This window comes from Polyodon spathula, chromosome 1 (assembly GCF_017654505.1).
Source record: "Polyodon spathula isolate WHYD16114869_AA chromosome 1, ASM1765450v1, whole genome shotgun sequence".
NCBI lineage: Eukaryota > Metazoa > Chordata > Actinopteri > Acipenseriformes > Polyodontidae > Polyodon > Polyodon spathula.
Window position 1 is genome coordinate 98509419 of NC_054534.1, and position 19440 is coordinate 98528858.

The window sequence follows — 19440 nt, forward strand, 5'->3', positions numbered from 1 at the left end:
GCTTAGTTGTAGAAAACCTGACTTGTAAAAGATTTGCCATGTCGTGGGAATGAGTACTAACACAGCACTTCGGTACGCATTCTCAGATTCTTGCTATACAGCAAACATGACGTGCAGTGGGAAAAAAAAGTTAGGATTAGTTTGTAATTATGTTTTTAAAAAATGGCTTGTAAATTCATTTTCAGGTTTCTGGCACACTGGCCCATTTTCCTGTAATTATGAAACGGGAGCCATGTGCACTGAAAATTATATATCTATATATATTATATATATTATATATATGACACACACACACACACCAGTTAAATGTAACCGGCCCAGGCTGGCCTGTGGTGCTTCATAACTACAGGCTAAACTGTGATCTCTACTGGCTCTGGGCCGCCGGGCCATGATTAATGTGGAACCCTGATAGGACCGCAATCTCAGGTCACAGTTCAAAGTAAATGCATTATATACAGGTATCCGAGTTTCTAAAACACTGAAAATATGAAGTCTGTAACTGGAAAGCTTGGAGGTAAAAATGAACAGAAAGGTGGCAGTTTGCTTTTATCAAATTATCTGTAAAAGTCCAATCATTTGGCAGATCGCACACAAAATCAAACAAACACTTCTGCTGATACTAACAAAACAAGGCCTGAAATAACAAATAGCTGCTCAAAGACTGAGCAAACAGTTTGAGCAAATGCATGCTGCAGTCTGTATCATTATGTATTCCATATTAGAAAGCATCTTAAAACGGCAATTGACGAGCCAGATCTCAAGATTCGTGTGCTTTATTACAAGGCTGACCTAAAAAGCTCACGACACTTCTACTTCTAAACCTACCTTAGTAACACATCTGGCTGACAGTTTTTTTGTTAAAAAAAAAACGAAATTGAGCTTGCTAGTATAGGAGCTAAGAAAGTTACAACAGATCTGTCTTCATCCAAATTGATTGAACAATTATATATATATATATATATATATATATATATATATATATATATATATATATATATATATATATATATATATATATATATATATATATATATACATAGACACACACACACACACACACATACATACATACACACACACGATGTGTTTATTTGGGAATTAAAATAGTTTTCATTTTCTGGTAAGTCAGGCTGCCAAACTGCGACAAATGGTAGAAACAAAACTTTTCAGATGTTAGGCACCTGTAACACAATCGTATGAATGCACTATGACATTGGTCTGTATAAACAAAAACCTGCGTATCACGTTTTACAATGCATTCCGATGTTTGGCAATTATTTGCCAAATAATAAAAGAAACATTTGGGCTATTCCGGTAACACAACTAATTTGTGTGACCATGTAATGAGATGGCACCCGACAAAACTTCAAACAAAATCCACATATATTCATCTGAACTACACCAGAGTAAAAATTTAAAAAAAAAAGACACCCAAGATCGTTCCAAAAGCTGTTTTAGTCAGAAGTATTAAGCATCCTAGTCCCTAGTGCGCAGATATTCAGTAATGCTGGGCAGATTGCAAATAAGTGCCAGTCATTGCTTAAATTAAAGTGTGGACACTGTCATGTTCCTTAACACAATTCAAATATAAGCCATGGACATCATATTCTTGTTACTAAACTGCTGTGGACAGCCACAACTTTCGACAAAGTTATCAGGGATTGAATTTCAGCGCGGGATCGCAAGAATTGTGCATTTTCCAAGTTTCTCCCTCATATCGGCAACTCAGTGCAGGTAAATCCCACAGAGATATTTTAAGACACCAAGCTGCTGTATTTTTCACCCAATTTAGAATGCCTGAAACGCTACAAGTATCTAAGGAAGTGGGTGTCAGTGACGTATACATTATAAGCCACATTCTCAATAGTTCTGTAAATAAATAAATAAACAAACAAAGTAGTGCTGTATTCACTCGTACATGATTCTAAGCCGCTATCTTTAAGATTATAGAAACTCAGTACACTGCAGTAAGTAAACAGTTTTGAAAAAAAAAAAAAAAAAATATGTTTATCTAGGTATTGTTTTGCAAGCAGTGACTTTCGCTTTAACTCTTAAAAAACTCAGCCCCATTCATTTTAGGACGCCAGTGCACCGAAGATTACGCACATATTACTCGGGCACCATAAAAGCCACCTACCTTGTTTAAGAAGTACAGATTCTAGGCTTTACAAAGACGTATTCAAGTGTGTGTGTAAATGCAGTAATCCTAGCCGGAACTAGAATCGCCTGAAGTTAAGCCTCATCATGTGACAGAGTTAACCGCTTAGGTCATTGTCGCAGCTAGACTCAAAAGGGGTGGTATCATTGGAAAGCTTAGTTCTGTTAATTACTATGTGCATAAACTGATCTACCAATTTAATATGCACAATAGTTTTTAAAGCATTACTAGCAATATTACACAGTAATCTACAGCTCCACATCTATTACTGCGTTTTACCCTTTCATAAGTGATAAAATCGATGCATCTACTTTTTTGAAGAACAATACATCAATATCTATATATCTAATTTCTGCTGAAAAGAAGTTTCAGTGTATTCAAAGGTCACTGCCACCGACTAACATTCAAATAAAACAGGTAAGAAAGTACAAAATGGTGTAAGACAGTTCTTTATGTTTTTTTTTTTTTTTTTTTTTTTTTAACGTAAAGAGAGCGCTCGCATTTCAGCCAGCTTCAAATACTCCAAATTACAAGGAATCTCTTATATAACAAAATAACACAAACACTTTCCTTGAAGCAGACGTTTTGTAACTAGGCCAAATGTTTTCCATACAAGGGTATCTTAGAAGTGCCCTAAAAACGTGAGCAATGAATGAAAAAATGAAGCACTCTTGTGGAAGCCGATTCACACGGGTACTTCAAGAAATGTCTCGAGGTTCTTGCTTGGATCAATGAAACAACCAAATGAGCAAGATAGGCCAAATGGACCTCCTCTTGTTTGTTGTATGTGACTAAGAACATAACACCCACATGAATCTATACTATTCAAACCTTTTAGAAAGTAAAACAGGTAAACAGAATAATGCTAAACTAGACTAGCCCGATTGAATTATATACACTGCAAAACACTTATTTTTAAACAAACAATAATGTGTTACATTAAGTAACACACAAACGTATTCCTTCATTTTGTTCATTCATGCCCATCTGGTTGTTAATCTTGCAAAGTAAGTAAATTATACAAAAAGACAACCACTCTGGCTACTATAATAAACTAAGTACTTTTTATAACTTTCATGCTGAACCTGTAGCCGTCTGCATTGGCGGACTTTTGCAGTGTGATGGCCACTGCACACTGGATCCGATAACGCATCCGAATTTAACGTGTGTCTAAACAGAAAAAAACGATCATGTGCATTCCCTATTGCACCTTGCACACCGATTCCGCAACTGTCGTACAACAGTGATGTGTCAACTTTGGAATCTAAACAAATGTTTGATTTGATGCGTGTTAAAAATGACATTCACCAATGAAAAACAACTGGGAAGACACGTGGGTTCGTGCAGTAATACACACACAGTGCCAAAAGAAAGTCTACACCCCCTTTTAAAGTTTTCACCTTTTGTTACCTTATAGTCTGGAATTAAACATTAAAATAGTTGTTTATTTTTTTTTCATTTATCTACATATCCTATCCCACACAACTTCCAAGTGAAAAAAATATTCTACAAGTTTGTAGAAAATTAATTAAAAATAAAAACTGAAATAGCTTGGTTACAGAAGTGTCCACCCCCCTTGTAATAGCAATCCTAAATTAGCTCAGGTGTACCCAATCGCCTTCAAAATTACACACCAAGTTAAGTGGCCTCCACCTGTCCTAAATTGTAGTGATTCACATGACTTCAGGATAAATTCAGCAGTTCCTGTAGGTTCCCTCTACTGGATGGTGCATTTCAAAGCAAAGACTCAACCATGAGCACCAAGGCGCTTTCAAAAGAACTTGTTGAAAGGCACAGATCAGGGGATGGGTATAAATATATATATCAAGGCCTTGAACATCCCTTATTAAGAAGTGGAAGGTGTATGGCACCACCAAGACCCTGCCTAGATCAGGCCATCCCTCCAAACTGGATGACTGAGCAAGAAAGAGGCTACCAAGAGGCAAATGGCAATTTATTTAAAGCTACAGGCTTTTATGGCCAAGACTGGTCAAAGTGCATGTGACAACAATATCCCAAGCACTCCACAAATCTGGCCTGTATGGTAGGGTGGCAAGAAGGAAGCCACTACAAGAAAGCCTACCTTGAATCCAGTATGAAGTATGAAAAAAACACTCGGGAGATTCTGTAGCCATGTGGCAAAAAGTTTTGTGGCCTGAAGAAACTAAAATGGAACTTTTTGGCCTAAATGCAAAGCTTTATGTTTGGCGCAAACCCAACACAGTGCATCAACCAAAGAACACAATCCCTACTGTGAAGCATGGTGGTGGCAGCATTATGTTATGGGGATGTTTCTCATTGGCAGAGACTGGGGCACTTGTCAGGATAGAAGGAAAAATGAATGAAGCAAAGTACAGAGAAGTCCTTGAAGAAAACCTGCTGCCCTCTGCAAGAAAGCTGAAACTGGGACGGAAGTTCATCTTTCAGCATGACAACGACCCAAAGCACACAGCCAAAGCTATACTGGAGTGGCTAAGCAACAAAAAGGTAAATGTCCTTGAGTGGCCAAGTCAGAGCCCCGACCTAAATCCAATCGAAAATCTGTGGCATGACTTGTAAGATTGCTGTTCATCAACGCTCCCCAAGGAACTTGACAGTCTGAACAGTTTTGTAAAGAATGGTCAAATATTGCCAAATCTAGCTGTGCAAAGCTGGCAGAGACCTATCCCAACAGACTCACAGCTGTAATTGCTGCCAAAGGTGCTTCCACCGTGTATTAACTCAGGGAGGTGGAGACTTATCCAATTATGATCTTTCAGTTTTGTATTTAATATATATATAACTTTTTCCCCTTAGTGTGGAGTGTGTTGTGTAGAGAAGTGAAAAAAAAATCCTCATTTAAATGCATGAAACGAAGAGGCACTGACAACAAAATGTAGAAAAAAGTTCAAGAGGGTGTAGACTTTCTATAGGCACTGTATATATACATACACACATATATACTGTACACGAAACAAAACGGCACTTAGCCAAAAACAGACAGACACTTACAAATAGGGACAAACACTCCACAAACAAGTACTGTGCTGGTCCTCCAGCACGAAGTAGCAATTGTTATTTTAAATTTATTTTTTAATTCTCCTGTCTCCTTCCTTCTTTCTGATCACACAACTCCAAGTGAGTGCTTCGTGCCTCATACAGATTCAATTACTAACTAATCATTCGCTACTGCTGTACTTTCCGCCGTCTTGAAAGTTCTCCCTCCGTAACACACAGTTTAATAAGAGCTAACTTATGTTATGTAGTGCCACAGTAGAGCGCTCTGCCTATTGAACAAAGCCCTGATTTGCCTTCCACCATGTTAGTCAGTGTCTCTGCTGCTAGACTTTCCTTAAAGATATTGCTTCACTTCTTTCTGCACACATGACATTAGCTCTCCATCAGAATCTTTACTGCTGCGGTTTTCAAAAGAAAACATTTAGTCTATCAGTCTTACTCTAGTTATCTTAAAGAAAAAAAAACACACACAAAACAAAATGCGACTATACTCTAAAAAAAGTTGATTAAAACACTTTCTCTCTTTCATGTAGTGGTCACAAATTATTTTTATTGTTTTCTCCCCAATTTAGTAATGTCCAATTATTTTTAGGCTCAGCCCACCACTGCCATCCCTGCGCTGACTCGGGAGGGGCGAAGATGAACACACGCTGTCCTCTGAAGCATGTGCCATCAGCCACCCGCTTTACACACTGCAGGGCTTCTAGTGTGAACTGCTCACTATGCAAGCCGCAGTTTTCAGGAAGTAGTAGCCGACTCGTTATAAGTAAGGTCACTTTTTCTAGATGTGTATTCAAAGTTTCTACAGCTTTGTCTAACCACACTGGTGACACTGTGCGCTTTCCTAAAGAACCTGACAAAGAGGGTAATGACCGACTGCTTTAAATTACGTGGTTTGCTGTAAGTCTGCTACTTGGAGCTGTAGATGGAAGTCAGATATAAATGATGTCCCATGCTGAGAATGAGCACCTGTCCGTATGTAGGAAAGGTTTTCATTCCATTAATATTCATGTGATCTGGGATGCCAATGTCTGTGATAGATGCTGTCATTCGATACACTGGGAGTACACACGACAGCTTCATTTGGGCAAATTATGATATCACAGATCGCTTTAGTGACATTGGTGATAGCTAGCTTTGGGAGACAGCGGGTTAGTTAATAATAATAATAATAAATAATTTGGTTTACCTTTTAAATATTGCTCTACTTAAGTTAAATGAATAACAAAAGACGTGGTTACTTAATCAGAAAGTGTGCTAAAGATAACTGGAGGTGCTATGCTTTCGTTTCTTCTGTTTTTGTCCAATCAGTCCTCAATACCTGCAACAGCTACATCACCAATAATATTTAGGACCATATTTTGGTTTTCACACTGCCTGTGTTTTGCTTTCCTCCTCCTTTTTGCCTCCTTTTATTTAATTCTGCATGCTAAATCTATAAAACTGCTTTTGTACTTCTGTTGCCGTTCGCTCCCCAACCCAAAACATTTATTTGATCTGTGATCATTTGACACTTTTTCTTCGCTAGTTAGAGTTCCCAACAACTTGCCAAACAGAATCGATTTGTTTTGACCAATATGTTGTATAAGTTGCATTTATTTCTTCTTTAGAAAAATTTGACTTTCTTTCACACCGGCCATTGTAAGTTATTGCAACTGTGCTTTAAAGTCAATTGCAGAGTGACCGATTTTTCAGAGCACAAATCGCTAAAAGGGATCGCAAGCGACGGTACTTCCGATGTGCTTTATGAAACGCACACATTGCACTACAAGCTCACTACAAGCTCGCAAACAGCTCCATAGCAAATCACAATTCTTTATGAAACTGGCTCCTGGTCATTTACTTTCTTATATTTAGTGATGCAGATTCAAAGTCTGTTTAGATTTTTATTAATAATAAATGATCAGATGAACATAAATGAAAAAGTTCTACTTTGATAAGAAAGTATTACTTCCGTTTTGACTTGTTTCATTCATTAATGGGAAGGGGGTGGAGCGGGCGGCAGACTGACCGTTTACAAACTGATTGCAGGCGGCACATACAGCAAGAGGTTTTCTTATGCATGTTGTTAGGAAGTGTGGGGGAAATAATAACCTGATGGAGGAGGAACAGATTTTGATCCTAGAGTAAAAAATAGGAGAAAGTGGAGCTGATAGTCTGTATATGTTTATGTTGTAGCTCACTGGAAACATTTGCCTTGTATACTAATCCTACTGTCTCTGCTTTCGCTATCTTTTTTTTCTAGATCTTTTAGCCCTGGGAATACATAGACACTTCACTAATCAGCTCCTCCACCTTTACTTTCTTGCTTGCATGTGTGTATTGGGGGGAGGGGCTCACATCACTTCTTGCTTCTGCGTGCTTGCTGTTTGTTAAAGAAACACACACAATGCGGCTGTGTGAACAAGGCTAAAGGCTGCTACTCACCAGATGCGATGCGGCAAGCGAAACTGCAGCGATGCGACAAAATGAATAGAACCTATAATTCTGATAAGCATCTTTCACACCAGAAGTGACACGACAGGCAACGCAAGAGTGGCACCGGAGCAACGCGATACAAACAGGATTGAATCCTATTTTTTGTAATTTGTCGCAAGTCAACTAGGGCGTTGACCAATCAGATTACAGCGTCAATGCATGTGGTCCAGCAGCATCCAGAGTAACAGGAAATAACACAGTTGCAAAAGCTTTGACAAAGGTCATCACAATTATAAAGACACAGATATGAAAGACAATATTATGGTAGTCAGATAAGATAATACCAAAATATATATCAAAATATCAGATAAGACATTTATAATTTCCACATCATTGTCGAAAATGTACCAGTCTTGATCATAGTTTTGTCAATAGCAATTTGTAATTGTACAGATCTGGCAGTTTTCAAAGCTATCGTATCGCCTCTGTCTCGATTCTGGCATACATGGTCATGTCGCTGAGGAAGCATCTCGTCGCCAATTAAAAAATAATCACATTGGGTTTGGTGTGTGGAGACCTTAAAGCAGGCTACCTACGATGAGGGAACGGGACGGGCAATGAATCGATGACATTCACCGATGGCAAAATTTGCAATTAATCGATGAATTCGAATAATCTTAGCAGCACTATTATTCAGCATACTGTGAATGCAGGCTACTCTGACAGGTAGACTTGTGATATTGAAATATATCTTGAACACTGCTTTTTTCATGAAAAGAAGCATGGTCATTTTTACTGCAGTTTTAGCATTTACTCTCCAGTCATATTTGAGAATTACTCAGACTACTGTGGAGGTAAAACATAAAACAACAAGGTTTCCCTATTACTGGCTTTTCAAGTTACTTTAGAAATTGTGTTTTGCTACAAAACTGCTAAATTAGTCTAGTTCAATAAAATGAAACAGGTTTAATTTGGTGATAAAAAAATAAAAAAAAACTTAGAGGCAGCTGTTTATCCCTTATGAACTTCGACTTATTTTGGGGGTATCCCGTATATAGAATGGAATTGACTGGAGAAGTCTTCAGTTCAAGTATTAAAACCTGTATTTTTAGAAATCTATAAGAAAAGACAATACATGTTTAAAAATATGATAGGCAAGTAACCACTGTGAACAGTTCAGTAAAAACATTTTATTATGGATTCTGCACAAGTAAAAGTGGGGGATAAATTTAACAATCCTATAAAATGGCCAATAATGAATTTATACTGGATGCAACTTCAAATCACACTAGTTCCTGGGCTCAGATTTGTAGGGAATTTGAAGGCTGCTAACAAATTACGGTAAATATGCAACAAACATTTGGCATTTTACACAATTTAACATTTCTAAAGAAATGTGGAAATAAATATAAAAAAGTACAACATGGACTACGACTACATCTTAATTCAGGTCTTGAGGCAAGACTACTGGTTGTCATTCAGATCTGGTTGATTCAGGTTGCTTTTGTTTTTAAAACTACATATTTATTTTTCAGCAATTATGACAACTCTTAGTACTCGCAAAAAAAATAAATGGGCTAGGCCTACTCAGTCAAATATTGTCATACGGTATTGCAAAAAAGCCATGTATTAATTTAAATCGGAAGGTTATATCACGGCAGTTCGATTTCATAAACTCGTTTAGAAACCAAGAAATTAATAATAATCACCATCAGTTCAAATGTGACATGTGTTGTAAAATAAACAGGCCCTACACAATCAGTCAATTTCCTTTTATTGTTTTTCAGACATATCAAACACTTAGGTTAAGACAAAAAACAGCGGTAGATATTACGACCCCAGGAGGTTTATAAAACATAGGACATTTTCTCTGAAAACAAATTACCAGCGGAGGCGTCGATAATAAAATGTACATCGTTGCATCTGTAGTACTAGCAGTAGTACGTGCTATCACCAGTACCCAGTCTGACACTATGACAGCTTAGATTCTGCAGCACGCAACCAACCACACCGTAGGGATCAAACACATGACACAGCAACAAAACAAAATATGCAATACACGCAACTTTAATTCAAAACGAGAAATGCCGAACTGGACGATACCAAAATCCTTAGCCCACTCCAGCAAGGTCTGATAAGGGCAACATGATCAAACAATGCATCTGGCCTCAACCAACACTAGTGCTTATCTCCCAGAAACTGTACTGGCATAACAACATACCCAGTCTGTCCGAGGGTAAGCATACTAAGGGGTAAAATGGGTTACTATGACACGCCACTATGATTTCAAAGAGTTTGCTTGAGAATGTGACTCGTAGTGTCCTAGCAGCGCCCTGCTTACGTACTGCTAGAGCAGGCCGTTTTGCTGGAGGGTGGCAGTCCTACTTATACAGCAGAGAAGAAGGTAACGATCGGAGTATGTGTATGCCGGGGGATATGATCTCAGCAGCACAAGCAGAAAATAAACATACTCACCAGAATCCTCTTAAAGAGAGCGTTCTCTTTCGGCGGCAGCATGACTGTCGGCATTGTTCGGGATGGAATTCCTCGCTCTCATGTGAATGACACTTGTGCTAATCTCTTTCTCTTCTCTTCTCTCCCCCTTTCTATACGGGTTTGCCGAATTTCTTCTCTCTCTTTTGGGGCTTTATCTCCCTCCCTCTCTCTCACGTGGTGACTAAAAGCCCCCTTCAGCCAAAATGGCCGCTTCACTTCTCCTCCGGGTCAAGCGCCACTCTGCGCCTGCGTATCGACCACGGTTTCACACAGCAACCTGGGAAGCAGGTGGAGCTGCGGGAGGGCCACAGTGGTCCTCCAAGGCGCCAGGGAGCGCAAAATAACGATAACACACTGTAGCGACCTGAGGGACTGCAGAGGGCGCTGCGCCCTGAAGGGACTCTTCTATGCTGTTTGTCTGTTTGTTGTTGAATAGGTGCATGTGTTGTCTGGGGTGGACCATGCTGGTTGGGGGTTAGTGAAGGGGGGACGGAAGGAGGGTGTGTGTGTATCTGTTTGTCTGTGGGGAAGGTTCGTGAGTTTATAGCAGTCCAGTCAGGTCACTCACCCCCCCCCCCCCGTGAGGAAAGGTGCAGCTCCCTGGGGGGTAGGTGGGGGTATAAGGCAAGGGCTATACGTCAGAGCAGGAGAGGGAGGAATGAGAACAATTGCGAGACAGGAAAGTACAGTGTAGTAAATAACCCTTTGAGGGTCAGCCAGAACCAGATCTGGGCAACCCCTGAGTCTATCCATTTATTCTGTTTAAAAGAAAACAAGAGGCACAGTGTCTCCACAATACTAAAATAAAGTGTGCAGACTGAACAATGCTCGCATAACAATGCTTATAAATTCAACCTGTCAAATATACTTTGTATTTATTTATTTATTTATTTATTTTACAGGTGGTCTTTCCTGACAAATGGTATTTAGATTACAGGTTTGAAAGCCACTATTTTCTCTAATGAAAAATAAATCATGTTTGCACCAGCTTTGCAAAGTAAATATATTTTGTATATCCTCTTATTTTAAGCCATGTGATAAAATGTTTTAGTGTAAGTGTTTACTAAAATATACAGAACCCAGCGTCTATATGGTCTAATTAATAAAACATTACCATATATTCTGGACCCTGCAATAAACCAGCGTCAAACTAAAAGTTCTGTGGTCGGAAGTTTTATTCAACAGACTTTTGGTCTACATCAAGGAACCGTTGATTATAATTTCACTATTTCCCTTGCGGAACTAGAGTAATTAATTGTAATCGCCACACATAAAAGTTGATAAAATAGTTAATTAATCTGCGCTTTTAACGTGCGTCTGAAAAGCCTGAAAAAACATGTTTAACTTATATTTCATGATACGTGCTTGTTTGTTATTAATCAATTGTATTCCAGCATTAACAGTGATATATTATTAGATGAATTGTAATTTAACAAGTTTTGTTTTGCATGTAAATGATAAATGCTTGAGTTTAACTATAGTTATATTGCCTGTGAGTGGTAGACTCGGCCACTGTCTGAAGTTGAGCTGTGGGAACTGTCAGCAGAGTGACGTCATTACCTGCTAGTAGATCCGCGCAGTTTGGACTGAGATTAAGACTGGTTAAACCGTTAATGTACTGATAGAATGAAATGTTGAACCTATACTGGATGTTAGGAAAGCAGTGGGATTCTACTGAGAAACGATATATATATATAAGCAAATGCATTCAAGGGATAAGCGTTTACTTGTTGTGCTGCATTGGTGTGTATGTGAATCGTTAGGGTTAGGGTGGTTTTTTCCTTTCTGTATTATTAGCATTATTATCTAGTCAATAGCTATGATATTTTAACCTACCTTGTTGTGGTTGAGGGTGCTTTTGTGTGTTCGTTGTAATTCCTCGATCTTATACACGACATTAAATAAAATGATTGAACTATTGTTTTCAATTATTTCAATTAATTATGGATCAAAGTAATGTAATTAGCCCCACACACCACACTATACACCCACTCCGTGTGCAGCAGGTATGCAATGAACTGTGGTACATCAACTAGAACAGTCAGCCCTAGGGATGGACACGAAAATATTATACTATTTACAAAATAAGTATTTTAAAATATAAATAGTATTTTCTTTTTTTTTTTAATTTTAAATAGCATTTTCAGAGTTTCTATTTCCATTTCATATACTTTTTTTTTTATTGGACAATTATTTAGTTTTATTATTTTATTATTTATTATTATGGGATACAAACGGTGAATATTACAACTGATAGATTGTGTCAAGTATTTAGTTTCTTTGACTATTTCGTCCATCCCTGGTCAGTCCTAAGGGTTCACTTTTGTGTCTTGTTATATTTTTGAACATCACATCTTTATTTAACTCACCTGCTCAACAGATCTGTCCGATGCAGATGCAGCCTGCTGGTTTGGGAAACAAGATGTAAACTTCATGAAATGAACTTCAGTGACAATGCACTGGCTCTGTACAGAGCTAGCACCAGCTTGTGAGTGACTGATAGAATGATACTATAGTGGAAACAAATTAGACTTGAAATGAAATAAATACAAAAAATGTGGCTAATTCTGGAATGTTCAAATATCAATAAATTACACAGACCTATTTCAGTACAATACCAATGGTATATATATATATATAAAAAAACTACACAAATTAAAAACCAAAAGATGAAAATATGTGAAACCCTTTACAGGACTCAGTTCTCAGCCCAGATCTTTCAAAGGATGTAATAAACAGATATTTCTGTGCACAATTTAAAGGCACATCTTTAAAGTGATTTTTTTTTTGTTTATTTTTGTTTTTTGAATTATATTTTGTAACTGCTGTTATATCAAACATGCCCAGTCTTTCGTTATTTTATTGAAGTCATCTGTCTCTGATCAACAAGGCAGTGATCCATAACACTTTGATGCCTGCCTTGAAACCTCTGATTGGCTGTATGTGCTTCACAAACACTCCCTGGCCTGGATGGGACCCACATTCCTCAAGCATGCAACCATCAAATTAGCAATGGATGTGCACATGAGGTTTGTATTCCAGTGATTGAATATGAAGAAGAAGAAAAAAGAGCTGTGTACAAACTTGGCTCCTGTTGTGAAGTAAATCCGTGAAACTGAATTTGGCTTGTGCATCCATCAAAAACAAATTGGATAGATGATGCTATTTTGATAACATTTTGTAAGGTATGACTTTGGTTCCTATTCATTTTCAAGGAAATATGTATGTAATGTAAGACACACAGATGCTATGCTAAACGTGTCAGAGTGATACCAAATACTGCAATGCAATACATACGCAATGGCACGACAGGATGTGGGATATACTCTAATATCCACTTATATAAATAATTTTTTTTTTTATAAAATATCACTCCACCTCTACCTGACCTTAGAAAAAATAGCCCCGTAAAACAGCAAAAAATAAAACCGAAAATGCATTAATTAAAAAAATAATTTCAGATGTTGAATTGAACATTGCTATTGAAAGTGCTGTTTTGATTCGTTACACTTCTTGTAATTCTTGGTTTATTCATTATATTTTAAAGTAAAATATTACTGCCCATTTTCATCATGACACAGCACAAATGAGTCTGCCTTTAAATCACGCAGCACAAATAAGACTGCCTTCAAATCACGCAGACCCTTCCTCACAAGACCTGCAATAGTATCAGGTGAGAGTGATTTATGCAACAGCTTCACAGTGGCGAGAAATACGTTATTTGCATGGAATACCCGGTTACTTATCAAACTGACTTTGCAATTTACAACTTGGTAACGTGGAGAACTACTGGGCCAGTGTTAAGAAACAATTTTAAACAATGCAGGGCACAGCAGAAGACATAAGAACATAAAGTTTACAAACAAGAGGCCATTCAGCCTATCTTGCTAGTTTGGTTGTTAGTAGCTTATTGATCCCAGAATACCGTCGTACATGGACAGATTTAAAAGGTATGGCAGGAACTGTCGAGATGAATTTATAAATGTTAAGCATCAGATCACACAGCTGCGCGGGGGGTGGGTCCAGTGGCAGCAGGCAGGCAGAATGGACAGCGGGAGCAACGGCAACAAAACATCTTTTAATCCCAAAGTCTCTTGTGAAAAGCTGAAAGTTAGTGAGATGTTTTTTAAACTATTTATTTTCAAAATGGGATAGGGAAACGCCGTAGTTCAGGGAGAAGACACAGAGCGATCAGGCGAGTTTTTAATTTATTGGAATACTTACTTTTTGCTTTTTTTTCACTACTTTAATTAGTCATTGGTGTCCGATTCAGATTAATTCAATATCTCATGTACACTTCGGTTTCCCAAAACTTCAACATTTACATATATCTCGTCTCATGTTTATTACGATAAATTCCAATATGTCTGCCGTTTTTGTTTTTAAATTCTAGCGGTATCTGATATCTGCCATTTTTGAAAAAAAAAGTGCCGACCCATGGTGATATGCTGTAAAACTAAAACCCCCATGTGACCTGTTTTGACCGATCAGGATAGAGTATTTAAAATACCAATTTTATGAATGGTTCTAATGCACATACAAGGTGATGTTATTCAAGTTTTAACCCTCCTTAATAATCCTTTGATATTCCTATAGTGTGCTTTCATTTAGGATTGTGCAGTATTTTGTGACTACATCTAACAGTACAGAACAGGACATTGCATAGAAAGCGTGTGCATTGTGATATTTCCTTTTACGGGTACTATAAAAGATTCTAATTTTACTAAATTAATAAGAGTGGAATTTAAAATTAAACTACAAGACCCTTTTGTCAAAAAGTTGCTCTTGTACTGACTACTTTTTCTTACATAGTAAATGTATAATATTATATTCATTTACCATGATTAGCCTCAGAGTTCTAAATGGTTTACAATACTTTTAGACTATTCTCTGTTTGGTGTTTTTTTTTTTTTTTTTTTTTTTTTTTTACTTTGGTCTTATAAGATGAAAACCCTTCTTAATGGTGTCGTGCCCCATATAGTTTTATTTTATTATCCCCTGCAGGTGATGAAATCTCTATTGACAGGATTACACTGTTGTGTATGCGCTGGAAAACCACTTAACATTATCAGCATTATTTGCCATGAGTTACATTCTGGGGTTATATGGAGGCGTTTATTTGCCCATGCATTTATCTATCTGCATATTGCACTTACATGTTTCAATGTCATTAAAAGATTCAACTGTGATGAAACTTGGTATTAACATTATTTAGCATGACTACTGATCAGATTATGAGGAGGTGGAAAACACCAGTTCATGCTTAACATGACATTCATAACCTACCACTGGTAGCAGGGGCCTGCCTGTGTATGGCAGAGTGGCAAGGAATCTTCAAGGAGGGGGTCTGCAACTCAAACTACCTTCAAGGACTGTCAACAAACTGGACAGCCCAAGCACAGCACCTGGTTTCTGCAGGAGGAGAGTGAACAAGGGCATTTGGGTACAGTATGAAACCGAACATTCACAGGCCATTTTAACGTTTAACGTTTAATATGAAAAATTATATTTTTGATATGGATCTAAAGGTCACTATTTTTTATATTAACAATTCTATTTATTAAAAAATAATATTGAGAATAATTCAACAATTATTGTTGATATAAGAAAATTAGTATTACATGTTAAAACAGTTTGCCATATGAACACACCATTCTCAATCCCAGAAAACTTACCTGTAGAATCAGCTGATCTGTGATCACTACTTCTGTCTAAATTTCTATTCTATCAATCGAGCGCCGATTCTTTCTCTTTGGGACCAGAGATCATGAATTTAAATCGGTCATTACTCCGCTCATCATCTGTTAGCAAGAGTAAGTACAGAATCCTTTTATTTCCTTTTTACTTTTTCTACTATTGTAATGATTAATCGTGCCTGGTGCGTGTCCAGATGTGACCTTAATACTATCGCCAATAACATTCAGCTTGAGGAGTGCTTTATGATGCAGAACAATAAAAGTATGTGAAATGTCCTTACTTATCAAGCTTAACATATATGTGCTTGATATACACATAGAGTTGTTTTAGGCATAGTAATTAGACACATGATACAATTATACCGGTGTTCTGACATCTGAGCCTCTTGTAGCAAAGGTTCCCTTTCAAGTGAAATGACAACCATTACCGAATGGGAAGAGCCTGACCTGTCAATCACTGAGCAAATATTAAAAAGCTGCCCTATCAGGGCCCTGCTGTGAGGAGGAAGTCCCTCCCACCTCCTGCTGAAGAGGGTCGTTCACAGTAGCATATCACCATTTTCTTTCTCACCTCACTTGAGACAACACGTAAATTGCCTTGTTCTCTGTTTGTGCTGGAAATTGGCTCATTTGTACGGTTTTTACCTATACATTGGATTCATTACGGGAAGCTACATTACTACAAGTGTTTTTGAGATTGCTAATTGCCTTAATCTCGCTTTGGTAGATTCTACTGATTAGAGTTGGTTTCGACCCGTCTACACAGATTGGCACTAAGCTTTTAATTCTCTTCTATTACCTTATGTAGTTAATATACCGTTTTCTGAGTTGTGTGAGCTATTGTGGTGCTGTAGGGTGACCCCGCGGGTCACGGCGCCGCTCCCGATGCTGACTGAACTCGGCACCGACTAGAACAGCTCGGCATGACCCTGGCGCCGATTGACTCTGCACCGACTGCTCAGCACCGAGCGCTCTCCCTTGGCACCGACCACGCTTCCTCGGAGCCAACCCCGACACCAACCCCGACGCCGATTGACTCGGCATCACAACAGCCGGGCACCATCCGTGCTCGCTTCGGCACCAATGCCGATTGGTGCGTCCACCTCAGCACCGACACTGACGCCGACTACGGTCACCAACACTGACAGCTTGGCACCGTACCGTACTGCTTGCAACGACGCCCCTGCGCCATGTCAGTGTTTCATCAGTGTGACCAGCGTGCAGCCAAGCTCCCAAAGCAGGATGGGCATACCACTTGTGTTTGGTGCCTCGGGTCAGACGATGCGGCCAGGGAGCGGGCAGGAGACTTGGACTGCTCTCCCTGTCAACAGTTCTCTAGACGAACCAAACGCAGGAGGGCAGCCCTCTCCCCAGTGGATTCCCATTCCTCGGGGCAGGGAAGGTTGCGATCCGTGGTCCAGGGTCCTTCTCAAAGGGCCTCAGGAACCCCATCTACCACTGTGACTAGGGAGTTCCCCCGTACCTGGTTCACCCTCCCCTACCCCACCAGCAGTGCGGAGGCATAGGCGCCCCTCTGTGGAATCGCGGTGGACACCGGCGAGGCGGCACCACTCGAGAGGGCACTCACCGGGAGGTAGGCGATCACATCGGAGGTACTGCTTCCCATCCCCTTGTAGGCGCAGACGCTCTGCTTCTGAGTCACCGTAGAAATACCAAAGCTCTGCGGAGCGACCCTATAAGGAGCTGGCTCAGACCGTGAGAGTCCAGCAGACCATGCTGGAGACCCTGTTACAGGCTCAGGGTAGACTGCTCCCTGCTACCGGGCAGCCCCAGCTTCCCCACTCCCACTTTCCGTCCCCAGCCCCACCTAGACCCCCAAGCCCTGGCAAGCTGTCTTTTACGGCTTCAAGGTTGGATGTGTCCGACCCCGTCACTTCAGTCGGGCAGGCCACAGCAAGGGGCTCCATACCGTGCCTTTTGTATACATCTCAGAGGGAGGAGTTCCAGGCCCTGATGCAGCACGCAGCTGCTGCCATGGACGTTCCCTGGCCTGCGGAACAAACAGGAAAGGGGAATCGCCTTTTGGAGCAAAAAGGGCACCCACAACATGCCCTTCCTCTTTGTGAGGACTTTCTGGAGTTGGTTCGCTCTTCATGGAGCCACCCGGCGTCTGCTCCCTCTGGCTCCAGAACAGCGGAGTCCCTGCTGCAAACCGCCAGAGCCCAAGAAGCTGCCCTGGGCACGTTACCTCCCATCGGGGGCACGGTCACTGTGCTGGTGCAAGGGTCCACCTTCACCAGAGGGGGTAAAGACCCTACTTGCCCATCAAAGCCATGCAGGAAAACTGACACCATGCTAAAGAAGGCATATGCTTCAGCAGCATTGTCAGTAAGAGCAGCAAACACCATGTCCATATTGGTGCTCTACCAGTCACAGCTAGCGGCAAAACTGCAGGAGCGGGCAATGGAGACAGACGCAGGGGAGCTTCAGGCGGTGACGGGAGTGATGACTGACCTGATGGAGGGGTTAGTTCAGGCATCAGGGAGGTCTCTGGCAGTGCTGGTGGCCACTTGCCAACATCTTTGGCTGACCCAAGCAAAGGTCGTAGAGACAGAGAAGGTTGCGTTGTTGGATGCCTCTTTAAAACCGGGGCAGAAATTCGGAACAACTATTGATGTGAGCCTTGAGAGGTCCCACAAGGTCACGGAGGTCGCTTCAAAGTTTTTGCACCTTCCTGCCTATCGCCAGCACTCTAGGTGGCCTTTCCAGCCTGCTGGGGCAACTGGGCCTGAACGCCGCCCTCCACCCCAGGCCAAACAAGCAGGCAGAGGAAAAGCCGGTGGCAACGGACCACCGCAGGCCAGAGGTAACTGGTTCTCCAGCTGGAGACAGAGGCCGCAGCCTAAAAAAGATGCTTCCCCTCCTAAGCCCAAAGGAGACTGCACCCGAGGGGCTCCGGCTGCCACCTTCACCCCTTACAACCGAACTGATCACTGGACATAACCCATGGCAAGGATCGACTATTGACTATGAGACACAGTTACACTCTGCAATTCCGCTTAGGCCCGCCACCCTTCAAAGGTGTGCTCTTTACAACCGTCGAACCAGCGTTCACAGGAGATCACCAGTCTTCAACAGAAGCATGCTGTGTGCTTGGTAAATGTCATGTGACGAAGTTAGGGCTCTCCATACATCAACAGAAGAGCAGTGTTGTACTGTCTCAGTCCACAGTGTTCCTGGGGATCAAATTGAACTCTGTGAGCATGCTTGCCTCACTGTTGGAAGACAGGATTTCGTTCGTTGGAAGTCACGCTCTCCCAATTCAGAGAGGATGCTCTTCTACAGGTCAGAATATTTCAAAGGTGATGGCAGCTGCCTTGATAATCCTTCCCCTAGGGCCACTGAGGATGCGCCCACTTCAAGCCAGGGTGAATACGCTCAAGTTGCACCCAGTCCACGATTGATACCGGCTGGTGCGAGTGTCCAGACAGTGCCGGAAGACATTGGAGTGGTGACTCCGCCAGACAGCTTGGAGTGGAGACTGCACCCTCAGGTTGTGAAACAGATTTGGGAGAGGTTTCTTACAGCACAAGTCGACCTCTTTGCCAGTCATTGTCCCCTATGGTTCTCTATGGAGAGAGACGGGGGTCCCCTGGGAGTAGACGCGCTAGCTCACCCCTGGCTACAGGGGTCTTGTATGTGTCCCCTCCACTA

General features: G+C 40.6%; 1 protein-coding gene across 2 annotated transcripts in view; it reads right to left on the minus strand.

Annotated features, from left to right (window-relative positions):
- Window positions 1-10287, minus strand: part of LOC121325190 (N-alpha-acetyltransferase 15, NatA auxiliary subunit-like) — a 35936-nt gene extending 25649 nt beyond the window's left edge. For both annotated transcript variants that reach the window (XM_041267536.1, XM_041267526.1), the window contains exon 1: window positions 10049-10287. Coding sequence is in view for 1 of the 2 variants with exons in the window: in XM_041267526.1 (XP_041123460.1) it covers window positions 10049-10102 (54 nt within the window). In the remaining variant the exon portion in view is untranslated. The remainder of the gene's footprint in view (window positions 1-10048) is intronic.
- Window positions 10288-19440: the final 9153 nt, after the last annotated feature.